General features: G+C 36.7%; 1 protein-coding gene across 1 annotated transcript in view; it reads right to left on the bottom strand.

Moving 5' to 3' along the window:
* Positions 1-3,949: 3,949 nt before the first annotated feature.
* The window catches only part of KCNS3 (potassium voltage-gated channel modifier subfamily S member 3), a 281,208-nt gene continuing 264,085 nt past the window's right edge, over positions 3,950-21,072 (bottom strand). Inside the window, exon 2 of the mRNA XM_053709656.1 lies at positions 3,950-5,895. Coding sequence (XP_053565631.1) covers positions 4,383-5,849 — 1,467 coding nt within the window. The 5' untranslated portion in view covers positions 5,850-5,895 and the 3' untranslated portion in view covers positions 3,950-4,382. The remainder of the gene's footprint in view (positions 5,896-21,072) is intronic.

The raw sequence follows: 21,072 nt of genomic DNA on the forward strand, positions 1-21,072 counted from the left end.
CCGATTGGCTGATAGGATTCTATCAGCCAATCGGAATTAAGGTAGGAAAAATCTGATTGGCTGATGCAATCAGCCAATCAGATTGAAGTTCAATCCGATTGGCTGATCCAATGAACATTGATTCCTTTGATCCATTGATTCCTATGGGATCCGCCACCTCCAGGGCGGCGGATTGAAAACCAGGTACGCTGGGCCGGAAAAGTGCCGAGCATACCTGCTAGTCATTTGATAACTTCGAAAAGTAGTCAGATTGTGCCGAACTTGCATTCGGAACATCTGGAGTGACGTAAGAATCGATCTGTGTCGGACTGAGTCCGGCGGATCGTAGCTTACGTCACAAAATTCTACTTTTGCCGGTGTGTAGGGCTTGATAACTTAGGCGAATCAGCCTCGCCACAAATACGCTGTGGAATTCCAGCGTATTTGAGGTTGACGGCTTGATAACTAGAGTCCTAAGTGTTTACTGTCCCTTTAGGTGACAAATATCTACTATTTTATGCTAATTTAATTAACCAAAAAAGTCCTTGGTAGAGCAATTCGGGCTTTGTAAATAATCAAACATGGCATCTATGTTAAAATGTTAAAATAAACAATGTATCTCACCTGTACAACAGCAAAACAGAATGTTCAAAGTAGCTTCTCATTGAAAGAGGAAGTTTATTAAATTACATTTTTTTCATGTCATCTTTTACATGCTTTCTTGCATTCCTAATTGTTTTTCTTCAATAATGCATACATTACATGCCAGGAAGGTATCTGTCACCCTCATTTGAACATCACACTCCAGAACATAAGTCATTTACACTCAATCAGACTGAAGCAAATTACATAGAGTGGTTGAATACTCTACATCCTTTATGGAAGCAAGTGCCTATTCATTGGCTATGGCTGAACGGTCAACATTGCATCATATCATTTATTTTAAAGATATACAATCTGCAACTTAAAGGGACAGTGTAGTCAAAATCAAACTTTTATTATTCAGGTAGCGCATGTCATTTTAAACTTCCAATTTTCTTTTATTATACAATTTGCTTCATACTCTTGGTATCATTTGTACTAAGAGCTAGTTGCTGATTGGTGGTTGCACATATATGCCTTTTGTCATTGACTAACCCAATGTGTTCAGCTAGCTCCTAGTAGTATAGTGCTGCTTCTTCAACAAAGGATACCACACGAATGAAGAAAATTGGATAATAGAAGTAAATTGTATTCTCTATCTGAATCATAAAAAGGAAAAATTTGGGGTTTTGGGTCCCTTTAATAGGAATGCAAACAGAGCCAGATTTACCATTTGCACTAAGCAGCTCCCTAGGGGCACTTCTCACAAGGGAGCCTGCATGCGTACTAAGACATGCATGCATGCATGATACAGTTTTGTGATCCAGTCATGTTGGTATATACATCCGGTGTACTTTATATATTTGTGCCGTTATTTTTATGTACGTGTGTGCGTGTGTTTGCACATGTGTTTACATGAACTTTGAAATGAATGCAGTAGGGGATGTGCCCGAAATAAAAAGTGAATCTGGCTCTGCATACAAAAAATAAAAACATTTAAAATCAAAAGGACACTAGATTTTACATGAAAAACAGTTGTTCTAATCTTAGTTCACTGTAGCAATATTCTAATAATTATATGCTGAAACACAGTTTACTTATTTCAATTTGCAAGATTATATCTGTAAAAAAACACATTTCTGTAAACCAGACACCAAATTATAACTACTGGAAGTGTAATATAGGAAATAACAGAACAATCTTGGAATCAACTGATGAGCCACTATAGATCTACTGGCAGATTTCAATCTACAGTTTGAGCACAATTGTTGTAGCATGCCTGAGTCTGCATATAGGCTGCTCTTTCTAAGTGATGCAATTAATTCTAATTATTCCAGTGGAATATTTAGAGATTCACCGACACTGCAGATTAAACATTGCATGCTAACTTTAGATAACTACATTTTTATTTATATATTTTCTGGTAAAATAGAATTAAATATAAAAAGAAACTTCAAAATAATGTTTCTGATGTTTTAAAAAGAACAAAATCTAGTATTTTTTGCATGTTAAAAAATTACACACACATTGTGTATCTAAAAAAATGTATTATACTTATTGGTCAATATTTTCTAGTTTACAAAATTTTTAAGTTATAAGGCAATAAAATAGTTACTATTTCCTAACCCCCGATACCGATTAGACACATGCAATCAATTACAGATCTGGTCATAGGTAAAGTGCATGCACATTTGCCCATGCATCTTTGGGAGTGTTTGCTGTGAGAGTTGGTGACATTATCATATCACTATGTGTTTGTGAGAGGTCAGTGCACATATGAATCCATATCTGTAGTGAATTGTGTGCTCACCACTAGATACACAAAGGTGTGGAAAGGCTAATCATTTTACCGCCTTACAACTTAAAAAATTAAATAAAATATGAAACATCTATATGTTGAAAATATCAGTAATAAATATGATATGGTAATATGATAAAGCAGTAAATTACAAGGAAAAGGAAAAATGCTTAATCAGAAGTAAAAATGAGTACAATTAAATTGGGTAATAATAACAACTATTACTATTCAGCTGCCGATTTGGTTAATTCCGAGAGCGAGCGCCGAAAAAGTGCTTTGACTCCCACTGGGAGAAAGGCGCTATATAAATACTTGTTATTATTATATTATTATTATTTTAATATTCTTGTGAAAAACACATATTAAAAATCAACTTTTATGCAAACAGATATTTATAGTTGCAGATTGTATACCTTTAAAAACATACACCCATATCCCTCAGAGGTAAGGAATGGATTGGCAATAAATTAGAGTGATCAGAAATTGGACTTGCATTCAATAATGTTTTTCTTTTTTGTAAAAAATATTTATGTAAAAAAATAATATGTCAAAGAGGTAAATTATTCAAGTTTTCTAAATAATAAATCATGTGCTAATTGCAATAGCAATATTTGTTACTGAACTATGGCTAAACTTCATACCCTGAGAATTAAGTGCTGCTATATGAAATAAAAGAGACTTTGGAAACATTTTCAACTCATAAGTCAGATTACGAGTGGCACGCTAACTGTTGCACGTGAGTGATATCGGGTTTTTGGGCACGTTAAAAATAACATGTGTATTACAAGTTAAAAGTAAACACAATCACAACAGCACAATCGTATTTTACGCTCGTCGGGTTCGCTCGAGTGAAACCTTTGTTTTAAGTGTAGTGTGTTAAAAAAAAGTTGCACTTAACACAACATAAATACATTCAAAATTACAGTTACACTCATAGAAACACTATGTGATAAATAATAGTTATATAAATATTAAAAAAAAAGTTATAAAGGCTAAAAGGTATATGGTATATGACAAGGCGTTTGACTGCAAAGGGCTATATTTTTTATATACATGTCTAAATATGTATGTATGTATATATATATATATATATATATATATATATATATACTGTATATATGTATATAAGTGTGTACAGATGTATTTATGTGTTTTACTGCATATTTACCATACATATTAAGCATTCCAATGTTCTTCACTTACAAGAAAATTTGATTTTTTTACCTGTATATCTATTCCTATATATATATATATATATATATATATATATATATATATATATGTATATATACATTTTGCATGAACATTATCAGATATATATAGAAATATATATTTAATAATAAAAAGTTAAAAGAAAATATACGTGAAGAACATAGGAATGTAAAATATGCGTAACGCGCATTGGGGTTCACTCTTTAAATGTAATATGGTGTCGGGTTAGCGCACATGAAGAATTACTCATCTTACATCATGTTAATGAAATATTAAATATTAAATATTGAAACAATAATAATAATTCTTAAAAATTATTATAGATACTGTAAAAAATGCTAAATAGTATATAGAATATATATATATATATATATATATATATATATATATATAAATCTTTTACAGTATCTATATTTTCTAATGATTATTATTAATTTTTTAAAAATATTTAATATTTAATATTTACATAACGTGATGTAAGATTAATAATATATATTGATTAGTGAAATATACATAACTTTGAGTGATAACTAGGAATTTTTCTTCTGCGGTTTCCTTTGATTTATATGGGGATTATATGTTAACACGGTCGCAATATTTGGTTAGAGCACCTCAGGTTTTGCTCAGACGCAAACCTTTTACTTTTAACTTGTAATACACATGCAAGCGCAAAAAGCTTACTTCTAGCGAAAGCACTTACTAGAACGCCACTTGTAATCTAGCCCATAATCTGAAAGGGTCAGAAACAGAGGTAGCAAATAAAAAAGTGATTAAAGAAAATGAATGGCATACAAAGGAACCCATATGATTGTCATTTTAGAGATGCAGGATATGCATCTTCCAATTCTTGAATGCTGGAAGCATCCGTTGAATCATTACTTGCGATGATTCCTACAGAAGAGAGACTTGATATAAAAGAATTCATCCGTTTTGCATATATATCTCGTATATTGAAATACGGTAGCTCATTAAATCTGTCCTTCTGCTCATCTTCATTACGTCCATTTGCATCTATTGCCTTTTGCTTCTGATAGTACTTTGAAAATTTGTTAAAAATAATAGTTATTGGAAGAGCAACAACTAATATACCACATAATATGCAAACACTCCCTATAAGTTTTCCATATAATGTAACTGGATGGGTATCTCCATAGCCAACAGTAGTCATACTGATGGTTGCCCACCACCAGCACATAGGAATGCTGTGCAACTCTGACAACTCCTCATCCTTTTCAACATAATAAACAAGGACTGAAAAAATTGAAATTCCCACAGCCAAAAATAAAAGCAACAGCCCAACTTCTTGGTAACTGTGTCGTAAAGTGGCTCCAAGGGATCGTAATCCAACTGAATGTCTTGCAAGCTTTAGAATACGAAATATCCTCATCAGCCTCAGGATTTGTACAACTTTCCCCATGTTTTCAATTCCCTCATTTTCCTCATCATTGGTGTCTACAATCAGTGTGGCATAAAATGGGATAATGGAAACAAAGTCAATAATGTTCATAGGATTTTTCCAGAATTTTGTCTGAGATGGAGCTACAGCGAGCCGGACAACTAATTCTGTAGTAAAAAAAACAATGCAAATAATTTCCACAACAGCTAATATGGGATCTTCAATTTCCCTGTCATTTATATCTAGTTTTTGAAATTCTGGCATACTGTGAATGCACATGGCTACTATTGAAGTTAAGACCACACTCAAAGAGGTAATGGCAAAAAGTTTGGCTGTTAAAGAGAACCCAGGGTTTTCCAGTCTGATCCATATTTTCTTTCTAATGTTCCCAAATTTAAGTGTATCAAATATCTCAAGTTCTTTTTCAAACATTGAGGACTCATCAGAAGATGAGTCAAAACTGATGACATCACTTTTCTGCTCCCAGTCCTTCTCAGATATGAGATCTTTCTTTTCTTGGTACTTGTTACTACAGCAGGCGTCAATGAAGAGCTCATTGATGCCCCAGTATTCAATTTCTTGGCAAAATGAAAAAACACATAACTCCTCAATTACATGAAGTTTACCAGTGTAGTAGAAATTCAAAATGTGTCTAAATAAAGAAGGGTTTCTGTCAAAGTAATATTCCTTATCTGCCACACTGTAATCATCACACAGTTCCAATATGGCTTCTTCTGAATGACAGTGGAGTAGTTTTCCAAGTCTGGTGTGAGGAAACCTCAAAAGAGTTCGCTGATCCACTGACTGTTTAAAACCTCCCACATTAAGTTTGATAAGTTCTTCCTCATTCCGATTCCTATGGAAGAATTCGCCATACACCATCTTGTATGTTTTTGGCTTGATGCTGTCCCAGTTGATTACATTTCACCTAGAAATAAAACAACAATATAAATTGAGTTATCTATTTCACATTACATTTTTAATTAGTTTTGCCATATTTACTCATTTTCATTGTATGAAACAACATTTTTTAGAAACATTTTTATAAAATCACAATTTTCAGATATGTTTAACTTTTTTTCATGTGTTACTGGTATCCAAAAGTTTCCAATTTATCAAATTTTCTTCATTCTCTTGGCATCCTTTTGTCAAAAGAGCAGCAATACATGACTGAGAGCTAGCTATGCACATAAGGTAATCCAATGACAAGAGGCATATATGTGCAGCAACCAATCAGCAGCTAGTTCCCAGTAGTGCATTGCTGCTAATGAGCATACCTAGTTATGCTTTTCAACAAACAATACCAATAAAAAGAAGCAAATTAGATAACAGAAGTAAATTGGAAAGTTCTTTAAATATTGCATGCTAAATCTGAATCATGAAAGTTTCATTTGGGTTTTCTGTACCTTTAAAGACTTCAAGACAAAATAACAAGTGGGTCAGGACATGCATAGACTGTGACATTAAAGGGGCATGCTAATATCAAGGGGGCAGAGCTTGCATGAACACATGCATCTTCATCAATCAGTACAACACAGTGTGCTGTATTATTGGTAGTGCCTGTAATTCAGCACTTTTACAACTCTAGAGACATATCTAGAGACATATCTAACTGAAGTCAGGCCTCTTCCAAAAAATTACAGGATAGGAAGTTGGACTGTGGTAAAATACATTTTGGGCTGTACTACTGTAGAAGTGATACCTGACTCCTTCCTCATAGAGCAGGGATCGGCCCTCCAGATGTTATGGAATACCTCTCCCATAATGCTCTTTCAGCCATAATGGTGGCAAAGCATCATGGGAGATGTAGTCCATAACATCTGGAAGGCCGATAGTTGCCCACCCCTGGTATAGAGGGTATATTAATACCACCAGTTAACACTGACATTATGAAGAAGTCTCTTTCTAGGAAATACATTTCTACTGTATTGTTTTAAGTCCACAGTCACATTAATGATTTACATGATCCATAAACCACAATTTTAATTATTGCAGAAATGTACAGAAAACTAAGTATTGTGGAAAATGTATAGATTACTGAAGAGTGTAATTGAATTGAATTTTAATATACCGTAGCTATTAAAATAACCAAGTTGTGGCATGTAATATACACTACAAATACATGTAAAAAATCCAAAGTGAATATATTATTTCAAAGCTGTATATAGTATAGTAAAATATAGTACATTTTCCTGAAGAAATATATTTAAAAGCTTACAATAACCACATTATCTGCAGGGAATAAATACAAGATGTATAGTAAACCAGAAATGTATATTTAGTGGAAATTGTACATGCTCTTATTCATTAGAGTATGACATTTTTTAACTACTCACTATGGAACATAGATAAAGTCCCACTTGGGAGTCACAGAGAACTACTGAACCTGAGGAGGAAACAGGTAGTGAGCCAATCAGTAATTGCAGTTACACAACCTCACCAATTACAGGCTGTGTTCAGCTCAGGAGCTGCAGAGCTTGTGACTCTTCGTTGGGGCTTAACCTATGTGTTTAACCGTTTAAATGCATAGAATTTCACAGTGATTAGGGAGGGGGAATTACATACACTAGTGAAATAGCATGTCCCTATAACTTAATAATTTAAAAAAGCAGTCTTTTGCCTAAAATGTAAATATCATGACATCTTGCACTTGTAAATATGATGTTTATATAGATTGCAGCATCACACTAGTGCATTATCTTTACAGGTGGAAGATTTTTTTATATATATAGTCCCTCCTAACCATCTAGCAGGATTGTCATGGATTGTGAGGTCTGGTCTGCTTCCCTCCCACATCCGCTCTCACAACCGGACATGATTCACCATCCTGATGTAGCGCTGCCCATAGTTTGACTGTGACCCTGCCCTTCCCAACATGACTTTGCCTACAAAATGCCAGTAGGACAAGCTGTTTAAAGGGAAACTAAACCCAACATCTTTCTTTCATGATTCAGATAGAGAATCCAATTTTAAGCAATTTTCTAATTTACTCGTATTATCCATTTTTATTCATTCTCTTGGTATCTTTATTTGGAAAAGCAGGAATAAGAGCTTAGGAGCTGGCTCATTTTTGGTTCAGAACTCTGGATAGTGCTTGCTGATTGGTGGAACATTTAGTCACCAATAAGCAAGCAAAACCCAGGTTCTGAACCTATAATGGGCCGGCTCCTAAGCTGCTTTGTCAAATAAAAATAGCAGGAGAACGAAGAAAATTTGATAATAGGAGTAGATTAGGAAGTTTCTTAAAATTGCATTCTCTCAATGGCCTCTAGTTATCAAGCCGTCAACCGCAAATACGCGGGAATTCCGCAGTGTATTTGTGGCGAGGCTGATTCGCCATAGTTATCAAAGGCTAGAGACTGGCAAAAGTAGAATCTAGTGACGTAAGCTACGATCCGCCGGTCTCAGTCTGACACAGATCGATTCTTACATCACTCCAGATGTGCCGAGCGCAAGTTCGGCACAATCTGACTACTTTTGCTAGTTATCAAATAACTAGCAGGTACGCTCGGCACTATTCCTGCCCAGCGTACCTGGTTTTCAATCCGCCGCTGGAGGCGGCGGATCCCATAGGAATCAAGGGGAGTCTGACAGCAGTGAAAGCTCATGTTCGCTTCTGCCCGATATCCCATTGATTTCTATGGGAGATGTCTGCACCTAACACCCTAACATGCACCCCTAATCTGCCCCCCCTACACCGCCGCCACCTATACAATAGTTATTAACCTCTAAACCGCCGCTCCCGGACCCCGCCGCCACCTACATTATACCTATTAACCCCTAATCTGCCGCCGCAACTAAATAAATTGTTTAACCCCTAAACTGCCGCTCCCGGACCCCGCCTCAACTAAATTAAATGTTTAACCCCTATACCGCCGCTCCCGGACCCCGCCGCAACTAAATTAAATGTTTGACCTCTAAACCGCCGCTCCCAGACCCCGCCGCCACCTATATTAAACTTATTAACCCCTAAACCTAAAATAAACCCTAAGATAGCTACAATATAACTAATAATTATATTGTAGCTATTTTAGGATTTATTTTTATTTTACAGGCAACTTTGTATTTAATTTAACTAGGTACGATAGCTATTAAATAGTTAATAACTATTTAATAGCTACCTAGTTAAAATAATTACAAAATTACCTGTAAAATAAAACCTAACCTATGTTACAAATACACCTAACACTACACTATCATTAAATTAATTTAAAAAATTAACTACAATTATCTAAAATTAAATACAATTAAATAAACTAAACTATAGTACAAAAACAAACAAACACTAAATTACAGAAAATAAAAAAAAATACAAGAAGTTTAAACTAATTACACCTAATCTAAGCCCTCTAATAAAATAAAAAGCCCCCCAAAATAATAAAATGCCCTACCCTATACTAAATTACAAAGTAATCAGCTCTTTTACCAGCCCTTAAAAGGGCTTTTTGCGGGGCATTGTCCCAAAGTAATCAGCTCTTTTACCTGTAAAAAAAAATACAACCCCCCCCAACATTACAACCCACCACCCACACACCCCTACTCTAAAACCCACCCAAACCCCCTTAAAAAAACCTAACACTAACCCCCTGAAGATCACCCTACCTTGAGCCGTGTTCACCCAGCTGGGCCGAATTCTTCATCCAAGCGGGGCAGAAGAGGTCCTCCATACGGCCGAAATCTTCATCCAAGCGGCGTCCTCTATCTTCAATCATCCGGAGCGGAGCCATCTTTCATCCAGCCGACGCCCTAACACTGAATGCCTGCTCCTTTAAATGACGTCATCCAAGATGGCGTTCCTCGAATTCCGATTGGCTGATTAAATCAACCAATCGGATTTTTCCTACCTTAATTCCGATTGGCTGATAGAATCCTATCAGCCAATTGGAATTCGAGGGACGCCATCTTGGATGACGTCATTTAAAGGACCAGGCATTCCGTGTTAGGACGTCGTTGGAAGAAGATGGCTCTGCATCGGCTGGATGGAAGATGGCTCCGCTCCGCTCCGGATGATTGAAGATAGAAGACGCCGCTTTTAAAGGTAAGTATTTAGTTTTAAATAGGAATAATTTAGTTAATAATTGTAATATGTATTTAGATTTATTTAAATAATATTTAAGTTAGGGGGGTGTTAGTGTTAGTGTTAGACTTAGGTTTAGGGGTTAATAAGTTTAATATAGGTGGCGGCGGGGTCCGGGAGCGGCGGTTTAGGGGTTAAACATTTAATTTAGTTGCAGCGGGGTCCGGGAGCGGTGGCTTAGGGGTTAAACAATTTATTTAGTTGCGGCGGGGTCCGGGATCTGCAGGATAGGGGTTAATAACTTTAATATAGGTGGCGGCGGTATAGGGGGCGGCAGATTAGGGGTTAATAGGTATAATGTAGGTGGCGGCGGGGTCCGGGAGCGGCAGTTTAGGGGTTAATATATTAATTATAGTTGCGGTGGGGTCCGGGAGCAGAGGTTTAGGGGTTAAAATCTTTATTTAGTTGCGGAGGGGTCCGGGGGCGGCGGTATAGGGGGCAAAACAGTACAGTATAGTGTGGGTGCTTAGTGACAGGGGTATCAATAAAGCTGGGAAAAAGCCGAAGAGCAGCGAGATCGATTACTGATAAATAACACAGTCCTCTGCTCATCGCTCCGTACTTGGTGCGCAGCTTTTTGACAGCTTTATTGATAAATTTGGCGAGCGTATTCAGGTCTGCGGAAGCGAGGTTAGGCGAACTTAGGCGGGCGTATTGGGGACGGCGAAGGTAAGTAAGTACGGAGCTTCATAACTAGAGGCCAATAAATCATGAAAGAAAAAAAAATTGTTTAGTATCCTTTTAAGCTCCCACATGCCAGAAAGTCTCTGGGAAATATTGAGAGGTATGGTTTTTTTACACCTAGATTACGAGTTTTGCATTGAGGCTTTTAATGCTGAAAAAATGTCAATTTCAGTGTAATGGTCGGGAACGCATATTACAAGTCGTGTCGGTATAGCTATACCGCAAGCATTTTAGCCTGTAACGCAACGTCAATCCCGCACTCCAAAAAATGTGTGGGATTTTCATAGCGCCAGTATTACAGGTTGTGCGGTCTGGCTAAAAAGCTTACGTTACAGCCTATACTGACACGAGCCATACCACCGTCTGAGACCAGTAGTTATGGATTTTGTGTAACAAAAATGTTTCACAAAACTCATAACTAAAGTGTTACAAAGTACAATAACACCCATAAACTACCTATTAACCCCTAAACAAAGACCCCCCCGCATCGCAAACTCTATTTAAAACTTATTAACCCCTAATTTGCCGGCCACCCACATCTCCAACACTATTTAAATATATAAAACCCTAAACCTGCCAGTCCCCAACATCGTTGCCACTATAATAAAGTTATTAACACTTTTACGCCACTCCCCGAGATCGCCACCACTAAATAAAGTTATTAACCTTTAAACCTCTGCCCCCCACATCGCAAAACACTAAATTAAACTATTAACCCCTAAACCTAACACCCCCCTAACTTTAAATTAAAACTACAGTATAACTATCTTTAAATAAATAAAAACTTACCTGTGAAATTAAAAAAAAATATGATCAAACTATATATTAAACTAACATTACTATTCTATAAAATAAATAAAACTATCTAAATTACAAATTTATAAAACCTAACACTACAAAAAAAAAAATCTAAATTACAACTATAAAAAAACAAAAAGACAAAAAAACAATTATTTACCAAAAATAATAAACACTAAAATAACAAAAAAATAAACAAAATTATCAAAAATAAAAACAATTACACCTAATCTAATAGCCCTATAAAAATAAAAAAGCCCCCCCAAAATAAACACACCCCCTAGTCTACAATAAACTACCAATAGTCTTTAAAAGAGCCTTTTGTAGGGCATTGCCCTAAAGAAATCAGCTTTTACCTTTAAAAAAAATACAAAGTCCCCCCCAACAGTAAAACCCACCACCCAACCAACACCCCAAAATAAAAACCTAACTCTAAAAAAAACAGCCAATAGGATGAGAGCTACTGAAATTATATTGGCCGATTTGAACAACCAATAGGATTTCAGTAGCTCTCATCCTATTGGCTGTTTTGAACAGCCAATAGGATTTCAGAATCTCTCATCCTATTGGTGATTTGAATTTGAAAAATCAAATCAGCCAATAGGAATACAAGGGATGCCATTTTGAAATGGCTACCTTGCATTCAACTTCAATGTACGGCGGCGACCGTATGAAGAGGACGCTTCGCCCAAAATAGGATCTGCTTTCAGGATGGTTCCGCTCCACGCTGCTGGGATGAAGCTAGAAGATATCCCCGGGATGGATGAAGACCTTGCCGCCAGGATGAAAACCTCGCTGCCTGGATGTAGACTTCTTGCCGCCTGGATGTCCGGACTTCAGAAACCGTGAGTAGATCTTCTGGGGTTATTGTTAGGTTTTTTGTTATTTTTTGGGTAGGCTTTTTTTTTTTAGATTAGGGTTTGGGCTTTGAAAAAGAGCTAAATGCCCATTTAAGGGAAATACAAAAGAGCTAAATGCCCTTTTAAGGGCAATGCCCATGCAAATGCCCCTTTAAGGGCAATGGGTAGCTTAGTTTTTTTATTTTGGGGGGTTGGTTGGATGGTGGGTTTCATTGTTTGGGGGACTTTGTATTTTTTTTACAGGTAAAAGAGCTGATTTATTTGGGGCAATGCCGTACAAAAGTCCCTTTTAAGGGCTTTTTGGTAGTTTATTGTTGGTCCGGTGTTATTGTTTTTATTTTTGATAATTTTGTGATTTTAGTGTTTATTATTTTTGGTAAACTTAGATTATTTAAAGTTTTCGTTGGATTTTTTTTTTTTTTTTAAGTTGTAATTTAGATTTTTTTTAGTTTCGTAGTGTTAGGTTTTTTAAATTTGTAATTTAGATATTTTAATTGGTAGTATTTTATTTTATTAGATTAGTTATGTTAGGTTAATTTATAGTTTGTTAGGTTTATATTTATTTCACAGGTACGTTTTTATTTATTTAAAGATAGTTATATTGTAATTTTAATTTAAAGTTAGGGGGGTGTTAGGTTTAGGGGTTAATAGTTTAATTAAGTGTTTTGCAATGTGTAGGGGCTGGTGGTTTTGGGGTTAATAGGTTTATTTAGTGTTGGAGATGTGGGAGGCCGGAGGTTTAGGGGTTAATAACTTTATTTAGTTGCGGTGATGTCGGGGAGCGGTGGAATAGGGGTTAATAGCTTTTTTTATTGCCGGAGATGCCGGGGACGGCAGATTAGGGGTTAATAACTTTATTATAGTGGCGGCGATGTCGGGGGCAGCAGATTAGGGGTATTTAGACTTGGGGTTTATGTTAAGGTGTTAGGTTTAAACGTAACTTTTTTTTTCCCCATAGACATCACAAGGATTGCATTACGGCGATTCAGGTGTTAGTTTTTTTTCTAACACTCTCTCCCCCATTGATGTATATGGAGGAAAGCATGCATGAGCACGTATTCTCAGCCCTTGGCTTTCTCAGCCCTTGGCTTTTGTGCGTTATGGAGCTTAATGCCACCATATCGCATGCACAAGGAGGCTTTTCAGAAACCTGTAATGGCAGCGCTATGGAGAGTGAAATAACACAACTTTTGATGCGCTCGTTTCGCACCCTGTTTGGCGCAAAACTCGTAATCTAGGTGTATGTTTGGTATAATAATAATCATTAGCAATAAAATATATTATGAAATCATACATAGAAAATGAAATATGATGATCTTGCGCTAGGCTTTTACTGGTTTATGATCTGGTTGAAATAACAGAACAACATGTAAACTACTTGTGTAGTCACAATACAACACCCCCTGTCCTTCACCAATTTCCAATTCATTCTTGATTGATATTTACGTGCACTTTCTCCAGACCTCTGTTATACTACATTTCATATATTTAATGCTTTCATTATTTTTAAAATGTACAGTCAGAGTGTGAAGACCTTTTCTTACAATAATGCTATATTTTCTGACCTTTCTTACTATTGTATAATCCACTATTCAGAACTATTAACCTTTCATTCACCTTCAGATGGAACACTACACATTTTCCTAAAATATAATAAGTAAGCGCCAGGATCCATTTCAGTTTTCTAGGGGATGAATGTCTTGTTTTTACAAACTCCCAGTGTATAAATGTGATGTAGCTTAGTGGTTTGTATAAAGAAAGTTCTGAAAGACATTTACACAAGGGTCTATATTTTAGTTCATTTAGAGGAATGAAAATTAATTGTATACATTAATGGATTATTACTAGTGCACTGCATTGGTTTTTCAAGGTAACACCTAGATTACAAGTGGTGCGGTATTTTTATTTTTTGCGATCGTGAAAAAGTTAAGGTTTTTTGTGCTGGTTGGGTTGCGTTTGTGTTACAAGTTAATAAAAAACGTATTTTGTGCAAGCGGTAACACAAATAGTGCAAAAAAAATCCTAACTTAAATTATCACACGCTCGTGCATGTATTCCCTCATAGAAATCAATGGAGAAAAAAAGTAGAAAAAAACACCCGACTATCGCGCAAACACGATCGCATTTTTGCATTCCCCATAGAAGTCAATGGAAGTCTACTTAATGGCATAGAAGTCTACTTAATGACAAAGAGCTCTAATGCACACACATATATATATATGTATATATATATATATATATATATATATATATATATGTCTATATGTGTGTACATATGTATTTATGTGTTTCTATGTGTATATATGTCTTTAAATACATAAATACACATATAAATACATTAATATATATTTACACATATATATATATATATATATATATATATATATATATACATACAAATACATCTTTAGCAATGTATATGTTTGTATCTCTATGTTAAAGTACTTTGGCAGCTTTTTTTTCTAACACCCGAGATCTCATATCTTTTAGCCCTTATAACTTTTTTGTGCAATCATTTTTCTGAGTATTTTTATTAGACGGTGTTAATATGAGTGTAACTGTACTTTGTAATGCTATTTTGATAAATTTTGTGACACTTTTTTAGTTTTGCAAAACTGAAAACCAAAGCTCTGAGATCGCTATAAGGATTGAAGCGTAAATCATGATTGCTCAACTTGTAATGTCAGAGCAATTAAAAATGCTTGTGAAAAGACGATATCACTTGTAATCTAGCCCCTATAAACTGGAGTCACAAATTAAAAATTACAAGCTCTTTTTACACTTTTCTTCCTTCTATCACATAGGTACCAAAGTTATTTCCCAGAATACATGCCAATCACAGAACCCCAAAATGTACCCATACTATGATATGCTATTATTTAAAGGGGCATGTGTTTTGCTATATTATTGCACTATTGGCTGCATATAGCCATGTGTTTAACCTCTGCATTGGGTTTAAACACATACTGTAGGCTCCAATGAACTAATGTGCAAATAACAAATATAAACTGTTTATCTGCTGCCAAATGTACTATCGAACAAATACTGCCTTGACTAACCCCCCCCCCCACCACACACACTCCCCGTGCAGGGCCTGTCAATCACCACAAACGAACATGTTTGGAGATGATTTATCTTCACCGCCACTGAAGTTATATGACCGCTGCTTCTTACATTGTGGTAGCATCACCTCAAGGAGCTCCAAAGCAGTATTTGCTTCTTATTACATAGGGTCTTTAGTTAAAGTTAGCTCCATATCAGCAATGTACTACTGGGAAATAGCTTAATGGATGTGTGAGCCAATGAAAAAAGGCATGTGCATAGCCACCAATCATCAGCTAGCTCCAATATGTGCATTGTTGCTCTTGAGCCTACCTATGCTTTTCATCAAAGGATACCAAGAAAAGCAAATTTGACAACAATATTAAATTGAAAAGTCTATTACAATGTCATGCTCTATCTAAATTATAAAAGCATATAGTAAATTTTGTTATTTAAACAATATGACATTAATATGTATATGACAGTGACACATATGTTCTATATTGAATAAATACAGAAATATTATTTTGTCAAATGTAATATCTTTTCATTTCCACAGAAGACTCCTTTCATCAGTACACATGGAATATATTAACCCTATTACAGAACAGCTAACATCTTAAAGTAGATTGATTACTTTTTCACTGAAATATAGTAACGTGCTAAAAAATGTGAGAAATGATTAGAGGTTTTCGCCATACTAATGTTTTCCCTGTTTACTGCACTAAAAGCTCTATCACAAAGCTAATCATTTTTTCTTTCCTAATGCATCACCTATAGCATTTTCCTCTTGCAGAGACATTGCTAGATTTATTAAATTACTGATGCATAAAAATGCTTTCTAAATTTGTCACTACAGCATATTCTTACATTAGATAGTAAAGAATTGAGACATATTACACCAATTAATGTGTTATCTCTGTCAGTTTGTTGCGTGATTTTTAATTTGAATTGCTTTCAGGTCTTTTGTTTACTAGTTGCATAATTTCTTCACACTACAATCATTCGCTCCATGTTTTTGAGGTGTATTTTGGTGTGAACAGGCATCTGTTTATGATATGGTACTTTTCTATATGGTACTGATTTGTAATACTGTATCCAGGGCTTATTCTGGTCTCCTTATTTCTACAGTTCCACTTTTTGTTGAGTTTTTGGACTCTGCTTTTGAATTTTATTTGCTTTTTGTCTTCAGAGGTCTAAGACTGACTTCTGACTACCCTCCCTGTCCCTAATGTTGGACTGTAATTGAAATGGCTACCCTTTTAAATAGGCAGGAATACCATTATAATGAACCTAATACCACATAAGTTTAAAGGGATACGAAGCCCAAATTGTTTTTTTTCATGATTCAGATAGAGCATGCAATTTTAAGCAACTTTCTAATTTATTCTTTTTATCACATTTTCTTCATTCTCTTGCTATCTTTATTAGAAAAAGCAGGAATGTAAGCTTAGGAGCCTGCCCATTTTTGGTTCAGCATCCCTTAAATACTCAAATAGATTGGAATGAGGTATATGAACAAACAAAATGAGATGTTACTGAAATAGAAAGTTGCAAAAGTCATGCAAAAACTTATTCAAAAAAGTATTTTTTGATGGACTGGAATAAGACTAGGTTTCTGGTTTTGAATGTGATGCAGGAAAGCATGCACTTTGGGCTCCATGTACGAAGCAGCGAAAGCTGCTCCGGAGCCTTTGCGGGGCAGGTTCGCATATGCGAGCCTGCTTCCCGCAATGTAAGAAGCAGCGGTCATTAGACCGCTGCTTCCTACACCCTACACCACCTCTTAGGTGGCGAGGCAAAATCACAGAGAGCACACTCGCTCTCGGTGATTGACAGCCCCTTCAGTCGCGTGATTGGTCGCGCGATTGAAGGGGCGGGCATTACACACTCCGATGAGTGTGTAATGATACATACGGGCAAGCGGATCAATAGATCCGCTGCCCGTGTGTAGCGAAGGCGCGCGGACAACTTCACGAGTTAAGAAGCTGTCCGCCTGCCATTTAGTACATGGAGCCCTTTGTGTTAAAATGAGTTACAGGCAAACAAAATACAGTATAATACTCCAAATAGATTATAGATTCTACTTATGTTGTAAAACATAGAGTCTCAGATTTAGTTAATATGTAGGGGCCAAATTATCAAGCTCCGAATGGAAGGCTCGCCGGAAACAGAAGTTATGAAGCAGCGGTCTAAAGACCGCTGCTCCATAACTTGCCGGTCTGCTCTGAGGCGGCGGACAGAAATCAACCCGATCAAATATGATCGGTTTGATTGAAACCCCCTGCTAGCGGCCAATTGGCTGTGAATCTGCAGGAGGCGGTATTGCACAAGCAGTTCTGGTGAACTGCTTGTGCAATGATACATTTATCGATGTGCAGCGGACATGATACGCTACATCGTATCATGTCCGCTCGCACTTTGATAAATATGCCCCCTAGGGTCAATAGCTCTGAATCTTCTAATCTTCTACAGTTAGCATATCACAAATGTAAAGCAAAAAGACTAACCCATAAATGTGTAACATTATATAAAAGGATAACTTCCATGATGTCCCTGTTATATAATATTTGTTAATAGCCTCTTGCTACTGTTTTATAAAACTCCATTTACCTAAGATATGGTTGTCACATAGCTTTGTTAATAGGGAACCCAAGTGACATGAAATGTAGCAAAGAAAACGTAGTTTTGCTAGAGAAATCAATCTCGCGATTGTTCTTTGTTTGTGCTATCTGTAATTGCCCAGGCTCTGCTAGTGATGCAGTGTGGTGTGGGTAACAATGACCAATTACAAGAAATGTTTCTGGTATATAATCTGTGTCACGTAGCAAGAGCTCACTTCTCTTCTTTCTGACTGTAAGGGAAGTCCTGCTGGCAGTAATAAAGATCAGCCTCTAAACAGGTTACACTTTTGATTGCATATTTTGGTCTGGTCTCCATTATTTTGTCCACCTGGTAAGAATCTATTTGGGCTAAATTGCCACATCAGCCCCAAAACATTACTCAGAGAATTGCATTTAAAGGGATAGTCTATTCCAGAATCTATATTGTTTAAAAATATAAATAATCAATGTATTAACCATTCGCCAGTTTTGCATAACCAATACAGTTATATTAATATATATTTTTTACCTCTGTGATTACCTTGTATCTAAGCCTCTGTAGACTGTCCCCTTAATTCAGTTATTTTGACAGACTTGCATTTTAGCCAATCAGTGCTGACTCATTAAATTACTCCACGGGAGTTCTCTGTATAGCATACATTAGCTAGTGCTTCTAGCTGTGAAAAACTGTCAAAATGTACTGACATAAGAGGCGGCTTTCAAGGGCTTAGAAATTAGCACTTGAACCTACCTAAGTTTAGCTTTCAACAAAGAATACCAAGAGAACAAAGCAAATTTGATGATAAAAGTAAATTGGAAAATTGTTTAAAACTGCATGCCCTATCTGAATCATTAAAGTTTAATTTTGACAAGACTATTCCTCTGTGTCCCTCTCTGCATCGGGTAGTGATGGTGCCGATCGTTGGTTGTGTGAGGGTCAGGAGGTAGGCGGGTGGGCGGCCCATTGCTGGAGGTGGGCGGGAATGGGCTGGGAGGGCGGAAACGGGCTGGAGTAGGCAGGAAAAGGTGGGGTCACTACACTGCAGAAACAAAACCCTAAGAGAAGGACAAATTGTAATAAGAGGGGAGAGAAAGACCCTAGTAAAGGACCAATTGGAGGGGAGAGGTTAGAAGGGAGAGGGGGGCTACTACACTACAGAAAAATTTGTATTTTAAAAAACAAAAACACAAAATGTATGTAAACTGGGTACTGGCAGACAGCTGCCAATACCTAAGATGGCAGACACTAGTTAGGGGGTAGGGCTAGAGAGCTTTTTGGGAGGGATTAGGGAGGTGGGAAAATCCTACACTGCAGAAAATAATTAAAAAAAAAATAATTAAAAAAAAAGGACTGAAACTTTACATTGCCAGTACCTAAGATGGTGGTGACCAGTTGGGAGTGAGGGAGGGAAGAGAGCTGTTTAGGAGGGATCAGGTAGGGATCAGGGGGTGGGAGGGATCAGGTGAGAGGGTAATCTTTGCACTAAAGCTAAACTTAAATGCTACTTGATAACCCCTTAACTGCCAGGAATTTCAGAAGTGTAGTGAGCAACTGTAATTAGCGGCATTCTAATTGCCAAAAAGCAATGGCAAAGCCATGCATGTATGCTATTTCTAAACAAAGGGGATCCCAGAGAAGCTTTTACAATCATGTGTGTCATGATTGCACAAGCGGTATGTAAATAATATCAGTAAGAACCACAAAGATTGTGTCAGGCTTTGTCCTAATCTTTCTTCTTTTAAATGCTCTCTGAAGTCCTTTCTGTTCAGAGAAGCCTACCACCCAACTCAATCATATTTATCTTACCTAACAACATTTCCCTCATCTAAATCTGCATTAACATCTTTCTCAATCTTGAAGTCCTCACCTCCTGTTTCTCAACATAACTGCTGTATTCACACACCACCATTTCAGACCAAAAGTCTGATTTTTTTTTTTATAAAATATGATAAAATAATATTGTTGATATTCTTATACTATTACTAACATTGAATAAGTAATTGTTTATTTGTTTGCTTTTTGGATAAGGAAAAACTTTATAAAATAATAACATTATGTTAGTTTAAAATGTAATAAAGATTTACAAACACACAACTTTAGTCCCTAATTTTAATTGCCTAGAGTTTGGCTTTATTAGAATAGTGCTACTTTTAGGCATAAATTATAGTTATGATTTGTGGATTTGACAGATAATTACTTTAAAACTGATTTTGTTATTCATTCTAAGAACCAGTGCTAACAGTAGTGGGAATGTTTTAGCTAGATTTATGGTCAGACAACAACATTATTTACATTTCATAAGTACTACTTAGAATTCTCAAGATCCCAAACACAACACACTTAGCTGTTAAGGAATAACATGATAAATTAATAGTTCTATCTTTGATTCCTTATAAAAGCATGTTCACAGTTTGCGGATGCCCAAAAGCATATCCTAATTGAACCAAGGCCCAAATTATTAAAAATTTTCTACTCAGTACTGTCTAAAATGGAAAAATGTAAAAAACTAATTTCACATTGAATTGTGCTATAAGAGTGTTTTAATAAAATATAAGAAGGACATTATGATAGTTGAAAAGGTGATTTAACCCCTTAACGACCGAGGACGTGCAGGGTACGTCCTCAAAAAAAAGGCAGTTAATGCCTGAGAACGTACCCTGCACGTCCTCGGTGTGGAAAGCAGCTGGAAGCGATCCTGCTCGCTTCCAGCTGCTTTCCGGTTATTGCAGTGATGCCTCGATATGGAGGCATCCTGCAATAACCTTTGGTAGCCATCCGGTGCAGAGAGAGCCACTCTGTGGCCCTCTCTGCACCGGAGATCGGTGGCTCCCTGCGCTGTTGGGTGGGAGCCGGACCAGGAGGCGGGTGGCGGCCATCGATGGCCCTGGTTATGTGCAGGGGGGGCGGGATCGTGGGCGGGGACGAGCAGGGGCGCGCACGGACGCGCGCGCGCGTGCACGGGAGGGGCGGGGGCGGGCGCGTGCACGGGGAGGGAGCGGGTGGGAACCGCTACACTACAGAAAATGAATTAATAAAAAAT

This window comes from Bombina bombina, chromosome 4, assembly GCF_027579735.1.
Source record: "Bombina bombina isolate aBomBom1 chromosome 4, aBomBom1.pri, whole genome shotgun sequence".
Taxonomy (NCBI): domain Eukaryota; kingdom Metazoa; phylum Chordata; class Amphibia; order Anura; family Bombinatoridae; genus Bombina; species Bombina bombina.